This window comes from Hippichthys cyanospilos, chromosome 14 (genome assembly GCF_059441005.1).
Source record: "Hippichthys cyanospilos isolate Australia breed blue-spotted pipefish chromosome 14, RoL_Hcya_1.0, whole genome shotgun sequence".
Lineage (NCBI taxonomy): Eukaryota > Metazoa > Chordata > Actinopteri > Syngnathiformes > Syngnathidae > Hippichthys > Hippichthys cyanospilos.
The window spans coordinates 8,696,820-8,719,679 of record NC_142382.1 but is presented as its reverse complement, the minus strand read 5'-3'; the positions used below and the strand labels follow the sequence as shown (position 1 = coordinate 8,719,679).

At 39.1% G+C, this 22,860-nt stretch overlaps 1 protein-coding gene across 2 annotated transcripts in view; it reads right to left on the bottom strand.

The window, feature by feature from the left end:
* Window positions 1–22,860, bottom strand: part of kidins220a (kinase D-interacting substrate 220a) — a 56,125-nt gene that overhangs the window by 14,052 nt on the left and 19,213 nt on the right. For both annotated transcript variants that reach the window (XM_088432600.1, XM_088432601.1), the window contains exons 23-26: window positions 22,686–22,848; window positions 5,358–5,536; window positions 2,412–2,626; window positions 178–294 (exon numbers count right to left, since the gene is read on the bottom strand). In XM_088432600.1, the coding sequence (XP_088288726.1) occupies window positions 178–294; window positions 2,412–2,626; window positions 5,358–5,536; window positions 22,686–22,848 (674 nt within the window). The remainder of the gene's footprint in view (window positions 1–177; window positions 295–2,411; window positions 2,627–5,357; window positions 5,537–22,685; window positions 22,849–22,860) is intronic.

The window sequence follows — 22,860 nt, the reverse complement described above, 5'->3', positions numbered from 1 at the left end:
TTGAAATGCACGGCCTGCCACTGGTATCATTTCAATTCAAACTCATTCTATTATATCGCATGATTTCAAAGCCTTCCACAAAGATGATTGTTTTTCTTGCCACAATTCGATTGATAAAAAAAAAAAATACATATATTGAACATCAGAAGAATGAGTGGTTTTCATTTTTGTACTTACAAGTCCACCAGTGACGTCCTTGGGGTGAGCAGGATGCTTAATGGAAGTGTACAAGGATGAGGGAACATGATGGGGGTAATGCCTTGGCAGGTGATACACATGTTGGGGGAAATAAGGCTAAGGAGGCAGGAGGAGAGGAGGTCAAATGAAAATCATATGGAGGAGCTAAGGCACAAAAACCACAACAAAAATTGGAATAATGCTACAAAGCGGGGATAGGCAACTGAATTGATAGGGGTGGGGATGGGGGTGGGATTTTTCATCAGGGTTACTGAAGACATGCACGTCCTAACCAGATGCATGGCAAAAAAAAATAAATCATAATCATTCAAAATAAGTGCTAGTTGTTTCAAGAAACAAAACGGCTGAGCAGGAAACCAACATTAAGTACAAGAACTAATTTCCTGCATTTTTTTCACAAAAATGAACTCAGAAAAAATGTATATATTATTGAACTTCTCCAATTGTTTTGCATGTTATTACAAATCTGCTTGTACCTGCCCACGAACATTCAAAATCTATGGATATTTAACAGACACTGAAAACAAGGATTTATTATTTTGGTTTTTGTTTTTTGGGGACCCAAAATTCCACCAAAAAAGCTTTGCTAAACCTCAAGTATTCTACAGACGGATGGGCAAAATAAAATGTCAATTATCATTCTGGATGATGACAATTTTATTCAAAAGAATAAACCCACTCCCTGGGGATCCTCTCGGAGGAGCTGGATTAAATGGCCAGGGAGAGGGAAGTCTGGGCTTCCCTGCTCGAGCTGCTGCCCCTGCGACCCAATCTCGGATAATGTGGAAGAAGATGGAGGGATGGATGAATGGATAAAATGTGTGAAAAAAAAATTAGACAATAACAATATACTATAATGTATACTACATTGACTTACATTCCTACCATTTGCAAAAATAAACTATGTGCATAACTTTCCTAGGTGCAACAATTAGGTAGCTAGAAACTACAGTAAACGTTTTGTAAACCAAACATCCAGTAGTGACGTCACGTTCATGAACAAATCGGGTCTTTTGAACGGCTCTTGACTGAGAAAGATGGAACTCGAGTCTTTGTGACAGGCCATTCAACCGCTCCCCCACCCACCCCCTTCACTTCTGGAGAGCGTGTCGTCTTTGCTTATTAGCAGCATACAGTTGTAATCGGGTCTTTAGGTCTGGCTCTAGTGCAATTTAAAAAAATAGTAATAATAATTAAAAAAAAAAAATAAAAAAGGGAGGTACAGAGTGGAGGGCAGGAAAGACCGGCAGAAGTGGAAGGGAGCGGAGGTGCTCGTAACAGAGTACAAATTCAATTTGAAAGATGATTGCTTTTGTCAAAATTTTGGAGATGCTGTGTACACACATATGCTAACCAATGTGTGTAAAGCGTTCTGCGTGTTTATATTTACTTATGTTCAAGAGTGAAGACGAAATGACTATGTTTATTTCTTTTTTTAGACTTTTAGTTGTTAAAATGAAGTAACCAATGTATGGTGAAAATCGCAAAACGCCTCATGTACTTACTACTTAAAATATTTTAGAATCAGACAGTATTTAATGCCCAGTTACATAAACACTTAAATAATGACATAACTTGTGACGATACTAATCACGGTGTGAATAAAAAGTTTATATTTTAAATTAAACTAAAAACCATAAAAAAGACAAGTCAATTGAACAGCTCTTTTTTTTAGGCAACAATTCGGGAATGAACAGCTCCCTTTTAAGAGCTAAATATGCCTTGTATGCAAAAAGCCTGTTTGTCCCCTCCTTGGGAAAAAAAAAATAAAAATAATATATATATATATATATATATATATATGTATATATGCTTTGAATATCCGTGGGTTCCACTGTAGTCGAGAAAAATGCCTAACCCCAATTTACCTCAATTTTTTTCTTAATTCACTCCCAGTCCTGTAAAATACATTTTTGACATAATTAGCTGCTTCATTGCCAGCTCAGGAAAAATTTATCTTTGACTACTATGGGTGGGGCCCTGGGCTGCTGTCAGTTGCCCATCCCTGCTACAGAGGAAGGATGCTAACAGTCGTTCTTATTGTAGAATGCCAAAAAAAGAATGTCAATGGATGGAAAATGAGTTATGAAGCTCCATGTAAGCATGTGTTGAAATGTGACGTGTTGTTTGTGGGCATGGAGGAGCCCTCATTTTCACAACCCCTACACCATATTGTAAGAACCTGGTTGCCAGCATACTCGGACTTGTCTTACCCTGTTGTAGAAGGGGTGCTGAGGACCAGTCATCCCACTGAAGTAGGCGCTGTGTGGCTGAGGCGGCAATGAACTGGCGAAGGAACCTGCCGGGGAGCAGGCGGATGCGTGCTGGCCGTACACCGGCTGCGGACGGGGCACCACCGCCTCCTGCAAAGGCATTGTGGGATACGTAACCCCTCCCACGTGCATCTGCTCCCTGGCTGCACGCACATCTAAAGAAAGGAGAGAATCACGGGGGAAGAGAAGAAGAGAGAGGGAATTGTTTGTGTGTGACGCCCATGATCATATCTCTGGCCATGACTATAAAGGGCCTTTAGATGCAACCCACGCATCAATAATTTTGCTTTATTTTGTCGTCTGTGGCAAGTCAATGAATAGAGGAAACAAATTTGTGGAAACAAAATGGAATGTTGCAAGTGGATGAAGTAACAACCTTCGGCCGTGATTGAACTCCATTCACACTTTGATTATAACTCCATTTGCTAACAAAAAAAGCAGCCTTGTTGACATTCATTTTTTTTTTTTCCCACAAGAGTGACATCCCAGCCATGTGACGATTTTGGCAAATAAATTCACAACATAAACAAAAGAGCATGGGCACAAGAGAACTGTGCTGCAATTGTTTTCCCCAATCAATCTGAGTCGGCGCTGAGTAAGAGAATCGAGGGGAACCTCCCAAAGTGAAGTTAAACAAGGCCGGCGACAGGAACAGAGTGGCTCTGTGTCGCTGGCAAGAAAGTCCAAGCCAGAAACAGAAGGCACCAGAATGTCTCCTGGTTATACAAGTGGTGGCTGAATGACACACTGAGTGAGACCCAAAGCTGCCTGTGAACACAATGGGGGCCTTATGATGTGAGTCAGGCCCATGGGCGGGTATCATTGACGGTGCTGTCCACAGGACGCTTGGCACCAAGTAGCGGCTGCGCACAGATTGAGATGAGATGACCATCGTCTTCATACAGAAACGTAAGGCAAAACCTGCGCAAGTAAACGTGTTCCACTGCCTTTTTTTATTATTATTTTTTTTTTTTAGGAGTTCCCATAGTTTGGTCCAATGCGTGACTCAGCAATGCCTCATTAGGACAGACTTTGTTTGTGTGTGCGTTTTCCTGTGGTCTCCTCACACTATGATGCAGCAACTTCACACTCGGCGTCATTGACACTTAGATGGGCTGAACGTACACTGACGCATGGCATGAAAAGTGCGGCGCCACTCTGGCTCCTATCTCATAATAGTATTATGCCGCCCGAACGCTCGGATTTGGTGAGGCATGGCAAGAGACAGATAGTACTATTATGAAGATTCTTGTTATTATGAAGCTTTACTAAGTTACAGGCGCAAATTTTTTGATGAGTTAAGAATTATGTTTTGACTCGACAAAATTGAGTCAAAGAAGGATTTGCTTATTCAGGACCTACAACAAGCAATGTGGATTACATTTGGATCAGCTAGAGTAATTGTTCCATAAACAAAGCAGGTTTGGAAAGTCCTGTGAAAGTCCTGTAATTATTACAACGGTGATAAAAGTGAAGACAAAAAATATGATATGCAAGTTAGCAATAATGTGCAGTAATTTTATGAGATCTTCCTTGGCTCTAAGTTCCTCGGAAAATGGTTAAATGTTTTTTGCCAAATCTTTCAACATAACGTCATTCCAGATGCAATGAATTAAATATGGTGTGTCTTTTGTGTGTTGGTGGGATTAAGTACCCAAATCTGTTTTATGATAAAATAGTACTCATAATAAATGACACATTATTTCTTTTTTAAACAAACAAGCTCGCTGCTTGGTCAGGATGCCCTTTATAAGTCAAAAAGACAACTTCTCAAAGTCCAATTTATACAAGTCCATTGTATGTCAATAATTAGTTACAGTAATTTCACTGCTGCAGGATGACCAATCTTTCCGTTTTCTATTGCACTTGTCCTCATTAACTCATTCACTGCCAATCCAGCAATATCGGCTCTTTGGGGTCTTTGCCATCAATGGCGGTGAATAAGTTAACGATTCTAAGTACACGACTAGGTCAAATTTTTATTCTTCAACATATGCCAGTGATGTATAGTGTGAGAAGTGAAATAATTAACTCAGTTACTGCCAGCCAAGTAAAAGTTGATCTTTGACGTCTAAAGCCGTCAATGGCACTGAATGAGTTCATGTCATGGGTGACCTGGAGGTTATCTTAAATCATGGTTATCGAATGGGAGTATGGGGGTACATTAAAGCACTTCAGGTATATTTATCAACAAATTTGATTTAATGCCTTGTAATGTTGTGACAGGAAAAAATAAGACTATTTTACTGTATAGAACGTTTTTACTGTATAAAATAAGACTAAAAAAAAAGAGCAAATTAATTGGAACATGAGACAACATATTACTAAATTGTGTTAAAGTGACTCATTTGCAAAATGTTGTTTTCCTCTATTTTGTGAATTTTTATTTCGGATACAAAAAAGGTTTTTTTTTTTTTTTTTTTTTTTTTTTTTCTTCATAAATGCTTTCCACTGGTTATGGAGTACTTGGGTAGGAAAAAGTTTCAAAGGGACACATCCTTAAAAAAAAATTCTGAATCACTGAATCACTGCCTTCAGCGAGAGGCAAGGTACACCATGGACAAGATACCAGCCAATTGCAAGGTTCATATCAGCAACTAACCATTCACACTCACACGTGTGGCTTTAGTTTTCAATGAACCTAACGTGCATGTTTTAGGAACAGGCATGTTTTTGGCAAGAAGAGCCAATGAAGAAATTGTTAAACATGGAGTGACTGGGCCATGATCTGAGCCAAGATCCCAAAACCTGAATTCAGACCTGTAGGGCAGAGTGAAACCACGAGGACACTGTCCTGTTAAGTATAGGATGAATAAAGGCTAATGCTAGAATGCCAATTCAAAAAGTAAAGAAAGCTTTCTCAAACAATAATCATGGTGGTTATACCTGCTATTATTTCTCTGAGTTTGGGATCCAGGTTTACAGTGCAGGGCAGGAACATCTCCACATCTCTAGCAGTGAGGACAGGTGTTCGGGAGGAGAGGAACACCTCAAAGCTGCGGATGTCGCCGTCGATCTCCAGCAGCGGTTCCACATCCTTGGTGGTGGGAATGTTCTTGGACAGCCTTCAGCGGGGCACAAAATAAATAAATAAATAAATAAAATTACAGTATTAATATATTTTTGAATACTTCTTATTTTTAAGTCCAGACATTCATAAACTGTTACTGTATTTAGGTCAGGGTTTTTCCTGCACCAATTTGATTCAAACATGCCTTTATGGACATTGTTTTCTTCTTGATGAAACAGAGCAATGTGTATCTCAAATTTTTCAAAAGTTGGAAACACCTAAAAAGGACAAAACGTTAAAAATTCAAATGTGTGAGAAACTAAAGAGGGACAGAATTTCTCAGCACTGCATTTACAATATGTGAGATAGATAGTCTGGTGGGAAAATAAGAGGAAATAGCAAACAGCACTGCTAAGATGGAAGTGATACTGTATGTAACGGTCATCATCATCATCCTCATCAGAGGGGTGCGATAACCAGATTTAGAGAAGACAAGATAGCGTAGGGAAGGGGGGGGAGGGACGTTCAAGGACAGATAGAGTGAGGGACGTTATCTTCTCTGAGCAGAGGAGGAAACCTGAGAAGATGACAATCAGGGCAATTTAGCAACCAGCAGACGGAAGCACGTCATGCTGCACCGCTACAGTTAACATGATGTTTGTTATCACAAGCCCGTCATAAACAGCATGTTCTGTGATGCTTGCATTACTGTGTCACAGTTCAGTCCTTGTTTATACCACGGGGCAACTTTTCTGTGAAGGAGGTCATATGAAAGGAATTCATGCGACATTTTTCTTTTTTAGTTTTAAAGGAATGTTTACAAGCGGCAATGACATTTGAAAATACTGAATAAAGTGGGAATTATGTTTTAACAACAAATTTGCAGCGCATGCCTGAGCTACAATTGATGTCAACAGCAAAAGTCAGTACTCGTTAATTTGATCATTCAGACATGAAAATATGAACCTCTCGATGACTTGTGACAGCAGTCGTTCATCAACAAAATGTAACACTTATCAGATCCATGTGGAGACTCCAGCACGGAAAAGACATTTTTCTTATCTCTGCCTCCTTCTCTCACTTTGACTAAATGCAAACAATTCTATCCATGCACCGTACACATAAACAAATGGAAACGAGGTTAGTGATCGGCTGAACTTAGTGTTGCATTCAAGGATAAGTGTAAAAATGAGCTGTTCCTGTGCGTTTGATCAGGTAAAACCTCTATCAAGATATCAGTCACTCAATTTTCCGATCCTGATCCAAAACCACAATAATTTTTAACAAAACAATCCCAACAAGAAAGCTTCTATGTTTAAATGAGCAGTGGTTTAAAACAACTAAAATATATGTTTAATGGACCAATTGTTTAAACCAACTAAAACAATGAAATGCTTTTCTTTTTAATGTATTTTTTTTGGAGGGGGGGGCTCAGTTTTTAGGTGGTGTGTTAAATTAGTTGTGTTCAATGCAGCCCTGTCCTATACTACCAGAATGTAGCATAAAAAACATAGAGAACTATATACTGTATACTTTATCCTTTTTGGTAATCTGTGTACCTCTGGATTATTTTTCTGGTTATTAGCACAAAAATAATTAATAGATATAAATTGAACTGATCTTTTTCCCTCAATTCCCATTAGTTGAAAATTACTTAGGGCCTGATTTCCGATCACACGATTGAGCTCTAGACATCCCTAGTGGTAACCGCAGGCAACTTTACATAATTGTGAGTTCTTTGTAAAATATTCTGCTGACCCTGACTTTGCACCTTTTGTTTTTGTTTGAAAACTGACCATAGATAAGTCAACTTTTAACGTTATTGTTGTTGAACTTGACTTACTATAGAAAATTTCAGGGAACAATTTACAGTTTAAGACATATTGATGATTCGGGGAGCTCCCTGAACGTTTTCTTACAATTTCACAACAACAAAAAATGAATTTATGTTTCACAAAAAATACTGAGTAAATACATGCTGAGTAAGATGGGTAAGATATTTCATTCCATTAAATCAATTACTGCCAGCTCAATTAAAATGGATTGATATGTACTGTTAATGGCAGTGAATGAGTTAGATGTTTTATAGCGTTTGTATTTTTATGTTTTTAAATTTTGAAAATAATATTTTCCCTTTCATTGCAAGTGAATATCGGCTCTCAATATCAGTTAGCGGCTGATATAGGCCATAGGCCCTAAAATAAAAAAACGTGTTGGTCTGTCTCTAGATACTCTAACTTGCTCAGCTCTACAGCAAATATACCCAGCTATAGCAGGTGGAGTTTAATGGTTTTACTCAGAGTTAATGCAAAAAAAAAACTTTCCATAGGTTTTTCTGGAAAAGCACATCAATACCCAAATCAAGCTCGTTCGATATTAACGATATAGCGAACGCAGAGTTGGGTGCAAATCCAAGCATTGTTAGTTATACAGTGCTGAGAACACAATCTAAAAAGTGAAGTTTTTCCCAGCGTCTGATTCTGGTTTTACCAATGAACACAGACTGGCCTATGTGTGACTTTATTCAGTGATGGCTACAATTCCAGCAGCACTCTCACAAAGTCAAGGGGAGGTCAGCATCTGGCGAGGGCTCAACACAACACATTGTTAGTGAATAATCAAACTCACAGCTATGATAATCCAGTTAACGCACTAGCTCCATCAGCAATAGCTCCATCAGCCTGGAGTAGTTCCAAAACGGTAAAACTCTCAGTTGAGCGATGGGTGGACACCACACAAGTTAATTCATAGCCACTTCTGACTTTTCGTTGGTTTTACAACCCAGGCAGCTTATTGCAAACGAGCAGGTAGGGGTCCACCTTCCTGCTCAAGGACATTTTGACAGGACAGATGGCTGGTGATGGACTCATCTGCTGTTAGAGGGCACAAGCCTGTGACCTTGTGGTTGCAGGATGTCTCTAACCAAATGTGCAAGTCTGGCAAGATGCACAAGAGCAGGAGAATGTCCAAGTTAAGTAAGGAACATTCTTAGAGTAAGACAGACAGTGAACCACTTGAATGTGGTGTCATGGCAAACAATCAAAACTTTGTTGGCCCATTTAAAGACATGCCTTCTTAATTATTCACACTAAAACACAGATGCAGAGACAGAGATATAATAATAAGTGTTGTGAACACTTGAGGACACACAGCTGGGCGCTGGAGGACAAAGCCTTTTCAGTGTTCCTCCCATTAAAACTTTGTGCCAGAACCAAAAGGTCAACTAAGCAGCATGTTGGCACATAGGGAAACTTTGCTCACCTGGCGTCTGCTGGGAAGACAACAATTTTAGAAGCACATACAGGTGTTCCTATCAAAAGCTTGTGAAAAACTGAACTGCGATGATGGGGAATTCAGTGGTCAATGTGATAGTCTTAAGCATGAGCTCATGTATATTGTGGAATTGGTCCCCTTTCCCACGAACTGTACTAACCCATGTACAGACTGAGAGAAGTCTGTTTTCCCACATTTCCAGCAGGCTTAGGGATGTTTATTAGCGGTACGCAGACGCAGACCAACAGGAGCCAGGGACTCTCTCTCTTTCGTAGTGCGGCCACAAACAATCAAGCTGTTTATTAGTGGGATATTAGCTGCGATGGTTCATATTTTCACTGTGAAAAGCTGTCTTCTTGAAAACAGACACGCAAAATGATATTTCCGACGAAAAGATAAAAACGAAGCTGGTGAGAAATGTCAAAAAAAGGGCATCCATCAGTGTGTTAAAACAGATGGAAAGGCAATAAGAGAAATATGTCATAGGTCCATTTCTAACTGTCCCAGCTGACTCGCCAGTGAAAAACACTCATGCCAGTTCATTGCTACAAGGGAGAATGAGCCAATCAGTGGATGTTTGATCAGGAAAATGATACAGAGCCAAAAGCATGGGAAGTGCTGGAATGGTGTGACAGGGTGACCAATAGATGACAATGGGGTTTAACCACATCAAATGGCATCTTTTGCAGATAACTAACGCTGAGTTGTTAGCTTTGGCATAAAGCAAATCGACACAACTCACTTCAGTGAGTCATCCTCACCGCCAACTGACGAGACAACAAAGGCTTTCTTATCAACAATCGCTAAACGACAAGATGGCTACTTTAGTCGGGGTTTGATACGTTTAAGCTGACTGGCGAGCAGCGAAATGGAGGCCATGAGGGATCCCAGAAGCCATCGCTACACAATGAGCCCATTGACAGGATCCGGCTTATAACTACAGCAGTACAGGCGCTTAGGTCCTACTGCTCTCTGTGTGGTTCGGCCACTGGGAGCTTTCAGAGCTTATCCAAATGCTAATAGGTCTAAAAACTAAGTGGAATTCAGCCTTTCTTCTACTCTCAGCCTCCCACAAGCTGCCGGGAATGAGCAGAATTCATCTCTCCATCCTCTCTCTGGAAGCTGGAAGCATGAATGTGCCACTTGACTTTGCTTTACAGCTGCCCTCTGTGCTTAGAGACAACATGCACACACAAAGAGGTGGTCCCGCAGCCAAACATTGCCATAAAGGGGCCCAAAGACAGAGAGGGATGCCTACAGAACAGACAAAGCCTTATGCGCATTGTGCTTGAGCAGTTCAAGAGCGTTAATGTCAGAGGCTGCATGACCAACGCAGTAGTGCGTGGGTGAAGAAGTTAACCAGGCAAGGGGTCGACGCATTCCTCTGCCGGGCAGACTCACAGCCCTTGGTACCCTTTCTGCCAAGCATGTGGAAGAAGTAAGGCCCTCTCGAGGAAAAGAGCGAACCCATGGGCGAGTGTGCACGCTGTCAAAGAATAGTTACATATCACCAGCTCCCCTAAAATCTGAGGGGAGATCTTTTCTGTGTGTTACTATAGGGATTATTTAGCATGGCTATTGTGTTACCATGAGTGTGTTACCATGGGTGCATATGTTAGCATATGTGTGTGTTATTCTATAGATTGTGTTAAGACATGTCCTAGCATGTGTGTTTATAAGTAATGTGTAGAAGCGTTGCTGTTAATTAAGAATATTTAAAATGTGGGGGTTTCAAAATTGATGAGTTAAGAGAACTGTTTATGATTTTACTGCAAGTGGACAGTTTTATGTTGGTGTTAAACTCAACAAGGCTCATTCATTTTGGATTGCTCCTCAAAAAGCCCACCCAAAACCATCAACCAGAAGCCCCAAAATACATTCCAGTAGTACTTCTTACGAACGTCTCTTGTTGCAAATAATTCAGGTTACAAAACACCTCCTCGGAAAAATATTCTCCTGTAATGATACAAAACACAAAAATTGTTGGCATATAATAATGACACGTGAGACACCAGCGCTTGCTTGAACAAGGCTGTAATGTAATACGTCTTTACAACCCACCATGTCTTACATCCGTTGATGGAACAATCCATTACAGGCGGTGGGGGTGGGGGCAAAATATTTACCCATAATGCACTTTGTTTCCCTTCAACCCTAAAACATCACCGAATCTTTTGTCACATGCTAACGCACATTGGTAAAGCACTAAGTACACCTTTTCGTTAAAATGTTAATTTCTCTCAGCTGTCAAACATTTCCCTCCTTTTCTGCCACCTACCATGCTTCTCTTCACAGTCGCCCAACCCCGAAGGGAAATGAACATCATTTTTCTTATTGTATTTTTGGTATGAACTTTGAATCCCATGATTATTTGTTACAGTTTTTCATGCATTTTAAAAATTATTAATATTGTATTACTAATTTAAAGGGTTTATGAGTGTTTTTTGGGGGGCTTGGAACGGATTAGGCTATTTAAATGTAAAACGTGCTTCTGCGTTACAAAATTACTTCCGTAATGAATTAATTTCATACGTAGAGGTACCACTATATTTTTATTATCCAGCAAATCCTTGTCCAAAGTGAATACATATTTTAAAGTGATCTTATATGCTCAAGGTGACGAACAAACACATAGCCTCTTAATTGGGCAATTGCTGTTGCTGTGGTGACATGATGTTTGCCAAGAAAAACTGATTTTGGACAGAAAGAAATGCTGATTACAGATTAATAGGCTATTATGTCTGATGCTTGAAGCGCCTTAGGAAACATTGCATGTAGTAATAGTGATCAGATTTAGTTCAGTCAGTCTAGGCAATATGTTTTCATTTTAAACGGTCATGTTATTTGTTTCACTAAAATCCAGCAAATTTTCTTGATTTGAATCAAATGCTTCAAGTAATGTGGACACGTTTTTCTTTCCTTGCCAATCTCCGTTTCATTCCGCTCAAGACAATGCCAACTTTGGACTTGTGGCAAAGTCTGGTTTGCATATAACGTACATTCATGGCAAGGTTTAGTTTGATAAATGTAGCTTTCTTACACTAAGCTGGACCTGTGCACTTCCACGCAAGCCACAGACAGTCACACTAATGGGAAACACAACAGGCTGATAAAGACAGAGCTGGGTAAGCTGGGCTCAGGATGCCGCGGTTCTCTGTCATTGATTGAACTCATGTGTAGCCCTGAAACAGAGCTTCATTTTCCATAACCTCCCTCCCACCCCCCCAAAAAACCTTAACTGAACCCTGTGCACAGAGTAACAAGAGTTTAATTTCTTGAGAAACAGCAAACAAAATAAATAAACCTCAGCATTGTGATTTATGCACAATTAGAGGGCACTGATTTCACTGCAGAGTTCATAAGGCTCCATGTGGTTGTTTGATAGATGTAACAGACCAGTTGATAGTCCATTGCTCTAAGCAATACAGTATGCTTCAGTAAAGACGAATGCGCCCCGCAATGAAAGACAATACATCTCTGCTAAGTCTGCTTATGCACCAAAAATCCCAACAGTGAAGCATTACTGTGAAAGTTAAGCTCAAACTGAAATGGTAATCCTTGGGTCAATAAGGAAGCCTTGTACTGGAGATAAGGATTGGAGAATATCAATGAGCAAATGTTGGACACACAATGAGCCGGGAGAAGGAAATAATGCTCCAAATCTAATGCGTTTTTGATTTTCAAAATTTTCAATTCGAACAAAGGTCTGTACGCTTTAGTCACCTCTGGAATTCTGAGCACTATAAAATGGCGAACATTGCTTGCGCAGACAAATCTGATGGATAAATCCTCAGTGGTTGGTGGTGGAATAACGCCAACATACAAAAGCTGCTTTCAAGGCAAATATATGAAGATGGAGACATGTATCAATCTTTTTAAAAGAACCAGGAAAGGATAATTCCCCACATTCTTCTCTTTGGATGCTTTTTACTGATTTGTGAACAGCAATGACGCCAACTGCATTACCGCCTTATGTCTGTTTCACTCCACTTGAAAAACATACTTCTCAAAACAAAGCCACACCACATGGTTTAGCAATAAATAAATGAATAATAAAATCTGTCTGATTGCAAACTGTGTTTGGAAAGGCCACATCAACCTGAGTCCCGCAATATCATCTTTAGAAAATCTGGTTTAAAAAAAAAAAAAAAGATACACAAACAAAAATTTAAATTGAAAGCACTATGATTATGGTGTTTGTTTATAGGATGTGTCTTCAATTTATTCAGAAACAATGGTGAATTAAATAATCTGTTCCTATAGTCACGTGAGCTGACTCAGAGCGGCAGAAGGGCAAATCTCGCTATCTACTTAAAGGTCAGCGCTGACCCTCTTGCAACCCTGTGCTGCTATTTATATTCATCCCTCCCACCTTCCAGCGGTTCTAGCACAAAAAGAAAGAAGCGAGAGACCAGACCATTGCTAATGCTCACCACTGCAGTAGCATCACAATATCAAGCAGCACAATCGCTCCTTTCTGCCATATCAGTGTTAACTGAAATGTTAATTTCACTCCCTCCGTCCATACTGACTGCTTGAACAGCAGAGGTCCCTCTGAAATGTGTTGTGAGAAGGTTTTTTATTTGGAATGATTCTTTGCTTGACTTTGAACTAAAGTGGAACAACGCATTTTTTTCCTGTTTCAGACCAATTACACTAATCCATCAACCTAGTTTAGAACTCAAAGGGGCTTTAAGGATTTTGTAGCAAAGAATGCTGCCTCACGTTCTTTCCATTCACACATCTATCTACACACCAACCTAGAAATTTGCACGCACACGCAAGTACAGCATATGCCCTATTTAGCAATATATTACCAGTACAATGGCTCCATCGGGATTAATTATTTAAAATTTTGCGATTTTGTCAATAATGACTCCCAGGTGATAGCATAAAAGGCTATGTCACCCTGAGACTCTGACACCCTCAGAAACTACTCATGCGAACAACGCATATATGAACATTCCGAGTAACAAGACACTCTGGCAGTCAGCCGGGGCTCATAAAACCGCTGTTACATACGTAAATGTCATTCTATTTCGCCTTTTCAGAACACCGGAGGCGGTGCTTAAGGCAAGAAATTACAAATAACAACAAGGTCATGCATTCAAGGCATCTTTCTGCACAGTCTGGGTTCTGTAGTGCGGTATTATGAAAGAAATGCTCGTGAACAACAAGTCAAATGGTAAAGAATCAACTACTTTAGAGGGTAGCAAAGGTTGAGAAAGTATTCATGCTGAAGACAAGAACAGATCAGGGTCACGCCATTTTCCTCCAGCTTCAAATAGAAATCTAAAATCGTATTAACGGATTTTACATAAAGGAAATCACCCACCCACAAGAGCGCTGGAGCGGCACTTTTATCCCAGCACATAATTGCAACCAAATTACAATAATTAAAGTAACCCTAAATGGAGAGTGTCATCTTAATGTTTCAGCACTTCAGATGAGTGTCTCTAATTGAGACTGAATTGCCTGTCTACATATTCATTCTCAACGAGACTACAAAAAAAAAAAGTTTTGATGCGTTGAGAAGTGCTCGTCTCAAATTAAAAAGTGAGGACGCAAATCAAGGACACAATCAAAACAGTGTTGTGCAATTCAAAATGTGGTCAAAATTTTCTTCAAAATCACTCTAGTAAAATTGCCCAGCTTTGGAACATCAAAATTCCAAACATGTCCAGGGTTACATCTACCTAGGAGGTGGTGCTCACATGTGTGGACTTTGGTGTTGTCTAGCCAAGTAGTACAATTTTCTTTACAAAGATATTACAGTGTAGATTAGTGCTGGAAGAACAGTTTTAAGAATCAGATGATTGATTCGAGATGGCTGCCACCACACTGAGGAGTTCAGACAGCCACTCCCAAATCTCAATCCAAACATTCAATTTCTTAAAGAAATGATGGCCACTCATTTTTCTTTAGTTAGCTGTTAGAATCTTGCCATAATATGAACTGTCCATAATATTAATTTCAACAGATGTCTAATAAGACTGTCAGTTGTATATTAACCTGACTTCTGCGCGACAAGTGATGGTCCCGACCTCATTGATAAAGCAAAAAATTCCATCCGATAAGAGACACCAGCGAAAATGAGTGAAAATTATTTCAGATGACATTCAGGCTCAACCAGATAATGTCAACTTTCATTCATATCGTCTTCCATTGACACTTCCAATTCCATCACTTCCCTTCATTGCATGCTTATGTTGCTCTCCCAGATGTTACATGATGAAAAGTTTTAGAGCTTCCTTAACACAAATCCCTCTTTTTGTTATATACAGTAATTTCAAATCCACATTGATATCATTTGGTATTGGCAAATGATCCAAATCCAGACCTCCAAGATGGCTCCTACTATAGTCTTTATTTAGCCTGCAATGACTGGTTAATCCACGCTCTCATCTCTTGTCCTTAACCTTACGTGACAGCAGTTTTGTTTGCGTTGTTCTGCTTCCTGCACTGTGTGAATTTGCTTGTTTGTTGAACGCAGCCGGTATTTCAGGGTCTGATTAATTACAGGGATTCTCTGAGGAATTGAGAGTGACATATGCTCTTGTACTGGTGAGAGAGAGCGAATGCATCTTTGCGGCAGGAACCACAAGCACCAGTTTTAGGTGTGACTTGATGAGGACATATGTTCGACTGCATTGGCAAAGATCGTTTGCACTTTTACTACAATTCTGGTGCGAACATGTGGTCAAGTGTGTGGCATCCATTAGGTTGTGTATATGTGGGTTAGTGTAATGATCAGACGATTCAGGTGTGGCGCCAGAAACCCACTTCTACGTACAGCAGGGGCATCCTGGCACACACGGCACCAGATGTCAGAGCAGAGCAGGAACCTGCTCAGTGGACCAATGGCACTTTTTACAGCTGAAAACAGAATTCGGGGATCCAAGAATAAATCCTGCGGGGACTGAACAGAACCCGGCCTCATTGAAACATGGAAAACTTTCTCAGAAGTGGAAATTAAACATTTGAGTGTACAGCTTGCAAAGTAAGTAAGCGTGTGCTGGGAGGTACAGAGGTGAACATGCCCCTCAATTTAATTTGCATGACGGTCTGTCACAGATAGCTCCCCTGTGTTTCCAAGAACGCCTCAGTCACTTCTTGGCTGTTGGAGTCATCGTGTACAGCCAATTTGGTGTCAACAGATAAATCGAATAACTCTTTATCAACAAGGGCATAATAAGAAGTATTAGTGGAGTGAGGAAAAAAAAGGATCCCTAAGAACAATTTTTGATTGACAGGTGTTGGCAGGCCATCAGCCCCTGTGGAGTAGAAAAGTGGACGGCTGTAGCTACGAGTCAGATCATCTGTCGTTCAGTGTGTCTTATGGCGAACGACAAAGTGTCCTATGGCCACATGACCATCTAATGGACCTGATGTTAAAACTGCATGTTTGTCAGTTTAATATGGTGCAGCTCATTAATCATTCACTTGTGTCATGTTCTGTTCATGTATTTTTTCACAAGACAGCCAAGACAATTATGTACCCCCTGTGAAACATTTATTTTTTCAAGCCGAATAACCACACTAAGAAGCGCAAAGCATTTTGGGGGAAATAAATAAATAAATAAAAACTCTCTCCTAAAATCTCTTTCTGTCCTTTTCTGGTTGGTTCATAATACAACATCAGAACGTTTCAACTTCTGTGAAGAGCGGGATGGAATCGGACACGCTAACCGTTTATATAAGTTTGCTTTAATTTCATTCATTTCGCCGCAAAGATGAATAAAGTTTTCGAACTCAGATTGATTCTGCGTTATACAGAATTTTCCACGCCATTGAAAATCATTTTAAAATATTACATGATGAATCATTTTGTCGACAGTCAATCAAGGATATAATTAAAATTCATTGTCACAGATCCCTGTTTTACTTAAATTGAGACTAAAAAAAAATACAGTATAGTAGTTTTTAGGAAAAGAGTTGATGTTATTGTTCAGCAAGGCAGCAATTAACTCAGTCAGTGCTTGCAACATAACAGTAATTCAGCCAATTAATCTTCAATGGGAAGAGACAAACTAACAGAAAATAATTGTTGGGTTGATTTTTATATTCCCTAAACACTATAAAGCTAATTCAGGAACGGCATTGTGCTGTTCACAGGGAAAAAAATGCAATCAATTGAAGCGCAATAGTGGTGAGTCTTGAGGAAAATCCAGAAGTTAATCTTCATGAGGACTAAATGGCTAAATGTAACGTAATGACTCGAAACTACATCAAGGAAATCAACAGGAAAGGCGTATTAATGGAATTTAGGAGTGGTAGGCCGGCTTTGGGCAATCACCAAGAAGGAGAGACGCTAGTTAGCTTTATGTCATTAAGGCCCTAATGACAACCAAACCTGGAAAAAAACGGACCCTTGAGAGGATGCAAAGGATGAAGACGTACAAGAGCGCTGAATATGATAGTCACGAGCCTGTGAGCTCAAATTCAATTACTCTGTGAACAGTCAAAACAGCAGTACAAATAGGAATGGTAATAAGATGGTGCAAAACACGACTTGCTTCATTTCATGTTGAATCGTCAGCGGCGACGTGCCGGGCGGGCTGCAACACTGGCACACGGCTCAGACTTTAATTTGGTTATTTCTCTTGCAGAACTTGTCACGCAACCCAGCACCCACCCCCCTTATCAAAGTTGGTTTAAATGCTTTGAGTCAAAATAAACTCTACACAATTTGCGGCTAATGTTAGCTTGCATAAATTTGTTCTGCCGCGCCTCCTCATTCGACCATTAAGATGTAAATTGCAGAGTTTATAAACCGATTCCACATTCTCCATCAGATTAGAGGCTGTACTGGTCAACACCCTTTACGGTAATTAGAGCTCAACATTTCTCCTTGCGTCCTCAAAAGAAATTTCACAGCTTAAGTACCAAGGAAACAGACACTCCTGCAACACACTATTTATTGTTTCTTTTTGTACTTCTTTTCTTTCAGTCCAAATCTTTTTTTTTATCTTTTTTGTCATCTGGACAATTCAAATTTGAATCAATTTTAACCAAAGAAATAAACCAAACATATATTTATCCAAAGAATGTTTACTTGATTAAAAAGTTTTAGTGTGCAAAATTTTCAGACAACTATAATGTATACTGATTCAAAATTAGGTCATTCTGTGGACCTATCATTCAAAAGAAAGCAAATCTGTATTTTTACAAGCAATGATTAGGTGAGGTATGCAAGGACGGTGTGCAAAGACTAGAACTCAATGTCACTATTATACAACCTAAAGTCACATAAAAAAATAATAAAATACATAGTATACATTTATTCTGTTAACCGAAAAGTCCTTCCCTACATTTACTGTTGACCTCTGCTATTTGCAAGGAATAGGCTTTTAAATTACATCTATAAAATGCACTGGAAGTAAACGACTACAGTTTTATTCGTTATCATTTTTTAAAAATTATTCAGCCAACTCTAATATGAAACTAAAGATGATTATGGTATCTCAGTTGTGGATAAAAGAGTAAGAGATATGATTAAATACAAATACCCATCCGGATCTATAATCATTAGATTTGTCATGAATGTCTGAATCTGAGAAACAAAAGAAAGGTAATTATTCCCATCAAAATAACAAAGTTATCCATATATTTCCTAGATTTCATGGCAGCCATGAAACATAATAAATGTGTCTCCCACAAAATGATAAAAATTGACTTCATAGCGATGTTCCCTTCCTATTGAGTGTGTCAGGCACCTTCAACGGTTGAGTAGTTCGAGTTTTTTCTTGTTTACACTTGTAAAATGTTACTAAAAACATTGCCCGCACATGACTATGCATTTTGAGGATGCTTAATTTGAGCCAGGAACAACATCACATTCTAATATTTAATATTGAGAAAACTGATTGAAAATACAAAAACAAGAAATTGCTTGTTCTATGTTGAAGGCTCTAATGTAATTTATAAATCAAAGCTTGTTTTTTTTCTGAAATGTTTGGCATGTTTGTTTATTGATAATTATTCATTCATCCTTATGCCTCGGGATGGGATATCACAAAGTCTGCCTGTCATCACTGAGTAGCTCTGGTGTTTCAAATTTGTCGACAACTTAGTCATACATGAGCTAACCCAGATGAAAGCTCACCTGACAAGGCTTAAACCCTGCAGCTTTTTCCAATCTCTAAAGCAGCATTCTAAAATGACTCCAGCAAGTCATTAGGCATAATTCTTCCATTCTGCGATTTACAAAATGCTGATGTTCTGCTCAGAAGCTTATAACGAGGAGAAGAGAGGAAGAGCCGGCTGCCTTGTGACTGAGATGCAGGGCGACAGCTGACCTATAAGGGCTGACTCACCCCCACATTCACTTCACCACTAATATATTCACTTATTAACGCTCAGGGGAAGTGCAGTATTGCTGTGTAAGAACGGACTCAGTGCTCTGCTTGAAACTACATTGCGCAAGGTGCATAAGTAACAAATTAATATTTGATACAATTGCATTCTACAATGAAATTGAGTTAATTAGTTCCCAATAGGATTTGCGATTGTGTTGCACTAAATCTGAATGTTCTAAAGTGACTGTAAAAACATAGTTAATTCAAATACAAAATGTAATATAATGTACTGCGACTAAAGGTGATTTTAATTGATTAATAGGTTGATATTTCGTCTATTAGTGGACGTTTTGGATGTTAACAAAAATGTATCAACTGATTCAGAGCCATTGACATCAATAGATGTCAAGTATTCCTTGTAACTGGGCTGGCAGTGAATGAGTTAATAAAATATGAACAAAAGCATGAAGCTTATTTTATAATATAATTCATTCATCATTAAATAGCAAGACTTTCACTTACGATTACACATTTATAGTTTGATTTAAAAATTATTTTCATAATTGTGTATATTGTCAATGTAGTTGAAAGACAAACTACTAATTCATTCAGTGCTATTACCGAGTATAGATATCAAAGATACATTTTGAATAGGCTAGCAGCGAGTTTTTTCCAAGTAGACAATGCAGAAAGTGCACTATCATAACTTTATGATGCAGTGACCTGTTTGACTTCTAGTTTTGCTCATGCTTTCTTGCCCTTTCTGTTAGTGTCTTTTTAGTTTTATGATGTTCACCTGTCCTTGGCAATCCGCCCCCTTGTGCTGACCTATCAGCATCCTTGCTCCAATTATTTCTTGTCCAGATATTTCTTGTTGCCGAATTAGTTTGATTGTATTTAGTTCCTTGTTTAGTTTCACTTCTTGTGGGATCATTCTTTTGTCATGTGTACTTGCCAGCTTGTCTTTTGTCCCGTATACCTGCCTGTATTTTGTAGTTTTCTTGCTGTTCAGTCTTTTCCCCCTGAGTCCAGTTTTTGCTTCCTCTTTTTGTTAGTTAAATATGGCCTCCTGCAATTACTCCTTGCCTCTGAGCTTCCCTGCACTTGGGTCCAAAATCCCCACAACCACGCTGGCTTTTAACCGAGCCATGCCGGCTTCTAACATATATAGGACCAGAGATTTAAAAAAAAAAAAAAAAAAAAAAGTTGCCCCCAACTTAAAAAAAAAAAATAAATAAATAACACTAAACGGGCTGCTGACAGTAAAAATAAATCGTTTAAAAATTTCACTGGCTAAAACGGGCCTTTGGTTCAGACTTCCATTATGCTGGTATAAATTTTACATTTAAAGGTTGTGATGCAGTAGGTGCACTGGTATATCTTCCTGAAACCCATCCTGTACATTTGTGTCCACGGTCGATTTTGTCTCAGCAAGGCAGCAAAGTGAATTGCATCCCACCCGAACACGAGACCTCTACTAAGCACACAAAGACTTAGTAGCTTAACTCAAATGGGTAAAAAAAGATAGACGAACAACAAATGTTCACTACAGTGAACACAATGCTTGGTCTTGGGAGTCTATGGGACTAACTGTTTCTGATTTCAGCCAGCTCGCAAATAAATAATACAACACTCAGGCCAGTCATCATTACCATTTAGCCTTGTTTCTGTTTTGGTGAATTGTTTCAAAATGTGAATAATAACAGTTCATTTTGAATCTATTTATACAGTACAGAAAATGGTACATTTTATAAAATTCAGGATACAAGCGAGCAAAAATAAAACAAAAGGGATGGCAAGGTTTTGATAGATTTTGCTCCACTATTTCTTTGAACTCAGACAAAGGAATCCGAATACACAAACCAAAAACGTGAGTCTTTATCAATGGAAGATTTGTGCACAAGATAAAGCCCCAAGGCGAGGCCTGTTTAAGATGTCATCATCATTAACGTCATTTGTCCGACAGCCACAGCGAGACAGAGCGGCCATTTGGAAAGACACCCAGTGAGGAGGAAGATGAAGACAGACAGCGCTGCTGGTCAGGAACAGGAAGACGCTTATATTAGGCTTAATGAGCAAATGTGAACTCACACCCACGCTTTGCTAAATGGGAGCTTTTTGTTGGACATTTGTTTTCCTCACAAACATGTCACGTTTACTTTCTATAACATTGACATGGATCATCATCATTCAAAAGTGGTCGGACTGAATACGTGATAATACCATCCTCTCATTATCACAAAGTCAAAAGATATGCAGGTGAAAAAAACAAAAATGCTGTTGAGGCTGGCTGATCGGCTGACATTAAGTGCGTGTGACACTTCCCTGCCGCAGGAGTTGTAGGCGCTAGTGTATTGTGACAGAGTGCAACCTTTAAAGGCCAGCGACTGATGCACAACAGCGCCCAAACCCTGGCGACTCAGCCTGCGACAGCCCTCCGCCTAAGAGCATCTGTGGCCGCGCGTGCACAAAGATGTCATGCCACTGTTGTGGTGAGCGCAGCACAACTCTGTCCCTTAGCTGCTCCGACAAAGACATCCGAGACTAATTTGACCGCTTTGAAGAAAACCATGTCAAGTCATTAATCTAGCTTGCATACTTTAATAGAGTCATAATTTGATGCATGCATAATGAAAAAAAAAAAAAATACAAAATGAGGCGCACAGAGCTGTGGCGCTAATTTACCATTTGAAGGCGGTTGGAAATGAAAATCATCTACTGCCACCTGCTGGGGAAAATGATGAATGCCACAAAGATAGTGGAAATAAATAAATATCTTTAAATTAAATAATATTCTAACTATTGAATAATTGTGGCAATTAATTAATGGCAATTGGTTAATGTGTTTTTAACAAAAGCAAGTGATTTGCTGAAGCTTGCTAATATGAAACATTGACAACTACAGTAGTGATGTTGTGACATTTCAAGAACAGTATCAATTACTAAGCCTTAAATTATAATACTATGGTTGTCTGATGTGAATTTTAACCTTTTAAAACGATGCAAATATCAGTACGCCCTTCACTGGAAAACATTTAACAGTGCAGTTCTATGCACTTCATCAATTAAAAAAGATGCGATTGATCATTTTTCCAAACCCCAATAATTTTCAAACAAGAAGCCTTGTGCATCAAAATGGATCAAATCATTTAGAAAGAATAAAGTTGGAAATTTACAAATTAGGTTAACAAAATAAAAAACGATGACTGCAATCAATTGATTATGTTAATCTGACACAACAAGTGTTATTTTTTTTAAATGCTTATTAAATGTATTTTTTGTTGTATGGGTTCCATACTAACATAAGAGTCCCTCTTAGGTGTCTCTTTACAAAACCTCTCCTCCTTTGAAATTGTAAGTGCAAGGATAGCTTCTGCCTGTAATTTAATTCATGCTTTTAGAGCTGATGCTTGGATAAGTAACTTCAGTCTACCCTCATAGAGCTTCCTGCTAAAGATGTTCCACAGATCCTGAAAATGACTCGGTTGATGATGGTGTCCGCACCATATTGTTATTTTATACACAAATCAGCCAAGGGTATTTTTTAAGCCACGTCCTACCCACTTAATGGTTATGCTACGCATCAAAAATTAGATTTTTTTTTTTTTTTTTTTTAAACGCTTGTGTTCTTACCTCTCATATATTGTCTTGAGAGAGACCTGATCAGACACGCCATCACTTTCTTCTAAAAAGAGAATGATCCATGACGTCCTGTAAGGCCACTCCTCGGTCAGATTGATCCACGACGCCAGACGATCCCAGTTGAAGATTATCTGATTGGCTCGCAACAGACGACCTGTCAACAAAG